The sequence below is a fragment of the Mus caroli genome, chromosome 7 (assembly GCF_900094665.2).
Source record: "Mus caroli chromosome 7, CAROLI_EIJ_v1.1, whole genome shotgun sequence".
Lineage (NCBI taxonomy): Eukaryota > Metazoa > Chordata > Mammalia > Rodentia > Muridae > Mus > Mus caroli.
The window spans coordinates 110343312-110344915 of NC_034576.1; the positions used below are offsets into that span (position 1 = coordinate 110343312).

The 1604-nt window shown below is 40.1% G+C and overlaps 1 protein-coding gene across 1 annotated transcript; it reads left to right on the forward strand.

The window, feature by feature from the left end:
- The first annotated feature begins 339 nt into the window (after positions 1-339).
- Positions 340-1393, forward strand: LOC110298542 (olfactory receptor 483-like). Its single transcript, XM_021167856.1, has one exon. It carries the CDS (start codon positions 366-368, stop codon positions 1311-1313), a length of 948 nt encoding a protein of 315 aa, XP_021023515.1. The 5' UTR covers positions 340-365; the 3' UTR covers positions 1314-1393.
- The last annotated feature ends 211 nt before the right edge of the window (positions 1394-1604 follow it).

Sequence of the window (1604 nt, forward strand, 5' to 3'; positions counted from 1 at the left end):
TGTCAGCTTGATGGCAAAAACCTTTACCTCAAATACCATCTTGCCAGTCAAAGTCCAACAATTTTAAATATTTAGCTTTAGCAACTACTAATATATTTTATTTTAAATAGATAGAAATAAAGCTTATTACTTATAAGCTATTTCTAGGATCTCTGCTTACATAATTTTCAAGGCCTTATTTCACACAGATACATAAACAATGAAAACCCTGATTAAAACATCCATTGTTGGTTCAATTTCTTGAATAATAAATTGATGTCTCATGCTCTCTATGTGTATATTAATTAAAATGAAGTGAAATATATATAATCACTTCTTATTCTGTCTCTATTACAGCCTTGATGTGGCAGTGACTACACTGTCCCATGGCTTTCCTGCAGGATGGGAACCACACTGCAGTGACAGAGTTCATTTTACTGGGATTAACAGATGACCCAGTCCTCAGAGTTGTCCTCTTCACCATCATCTTGTGCATCTACCTGGTGACTGTGTCTGGGAACCTCAGCACCATCCTTCTCATCAGAGTCTCTTCCCAGCTCCATCACCCCATGTACTTTTTTCTCAGCCACTTGGCTTCTGTTGACATAGGCATTTCATCTTCTGTCACACCCAATATGCTTGTCAACTTCCTGCTGGAGAGAAGCACAATCTCCTACATTGGATGTGGCATCCAGCTTGGCTCAGCTGATTTCATTGCATCCGTTGAATGCTTCCTTTTGGCTGCCATGGCTTATGATCGCTTCATGGCAGTCTGCAACCCGCTGCTTTATTCCACCAAAATGTCCACACAAGTCTGTGTCCAGCTGGTCGTGGGATCTTATATAGGGGGTTTCCTTAATGCTTCCCTCATCGTCACGGTTTACTTTTTCTCTTTTCTCTTCTGTGGGCCAAATAGAATTGATCATTTTTTCTGTGATTTTGCTCCTTTAGCAGACCTCTCCTGTTCTGATGTCAGTGTCTCTGTACTTATTATCTCATTTTCAGCTGGCTCAGTTACTATGATTACAGTGTTTGTCATAGCCATCTCCTATTCCTACATCCTCATCACCATCCTGAAGATGCGCTCCACTGAGGGCCGACACAAGGCCTTCTCCACCTGCACCTCCCACCTCACTGCAGTCACTCTCTATTATGGAACTGTCACATTCATTTATGTGATGCCCAAGTCCAGCTTCTCCACAGACCAGAACAAGGTGGTGTCTGTGTTCTATATGGTGATGATCCCCATGTTGAACCCACTCATCTATAGCCTCAGCAATAATGAAATTAAAGGTGCTCTGAAGAGAAAGCTTGGTATGAAAACACGTTCTTAAAATAATCTTGTTTTTTTTGTAAAAGAATATGATGGCAAAAATTATGCAGACAAATATAGTCATCATCTCAGGCTTGGTTATTTGCCTTATGGATAATCTTTTTCCTTTTCATTTCCATTTCCTCCCAGAACATATAGCTGTTTTAGTGCATTTCCCCCTTTGTATTATTCAATCCCTCTTTGAGAATTTTGTGAAAAGTAGATGTATTGTTTTCACAGTCTCTCCCCAACTCCTCCTAGTCCTAGGGCTCTGTTTCCCAACTCCATGTTCTTTTATTCTATCAAATAATAC

What these genes read in the sequence shown, in the direction of transcription:
- LOC110298542 (XM_021167856.1), top strand. Translation starts at nt 366, where the DNA reads ATGGCTTTCCTGCAGGATGGGAACCACACTGCAGTGACAGAGTTCATT.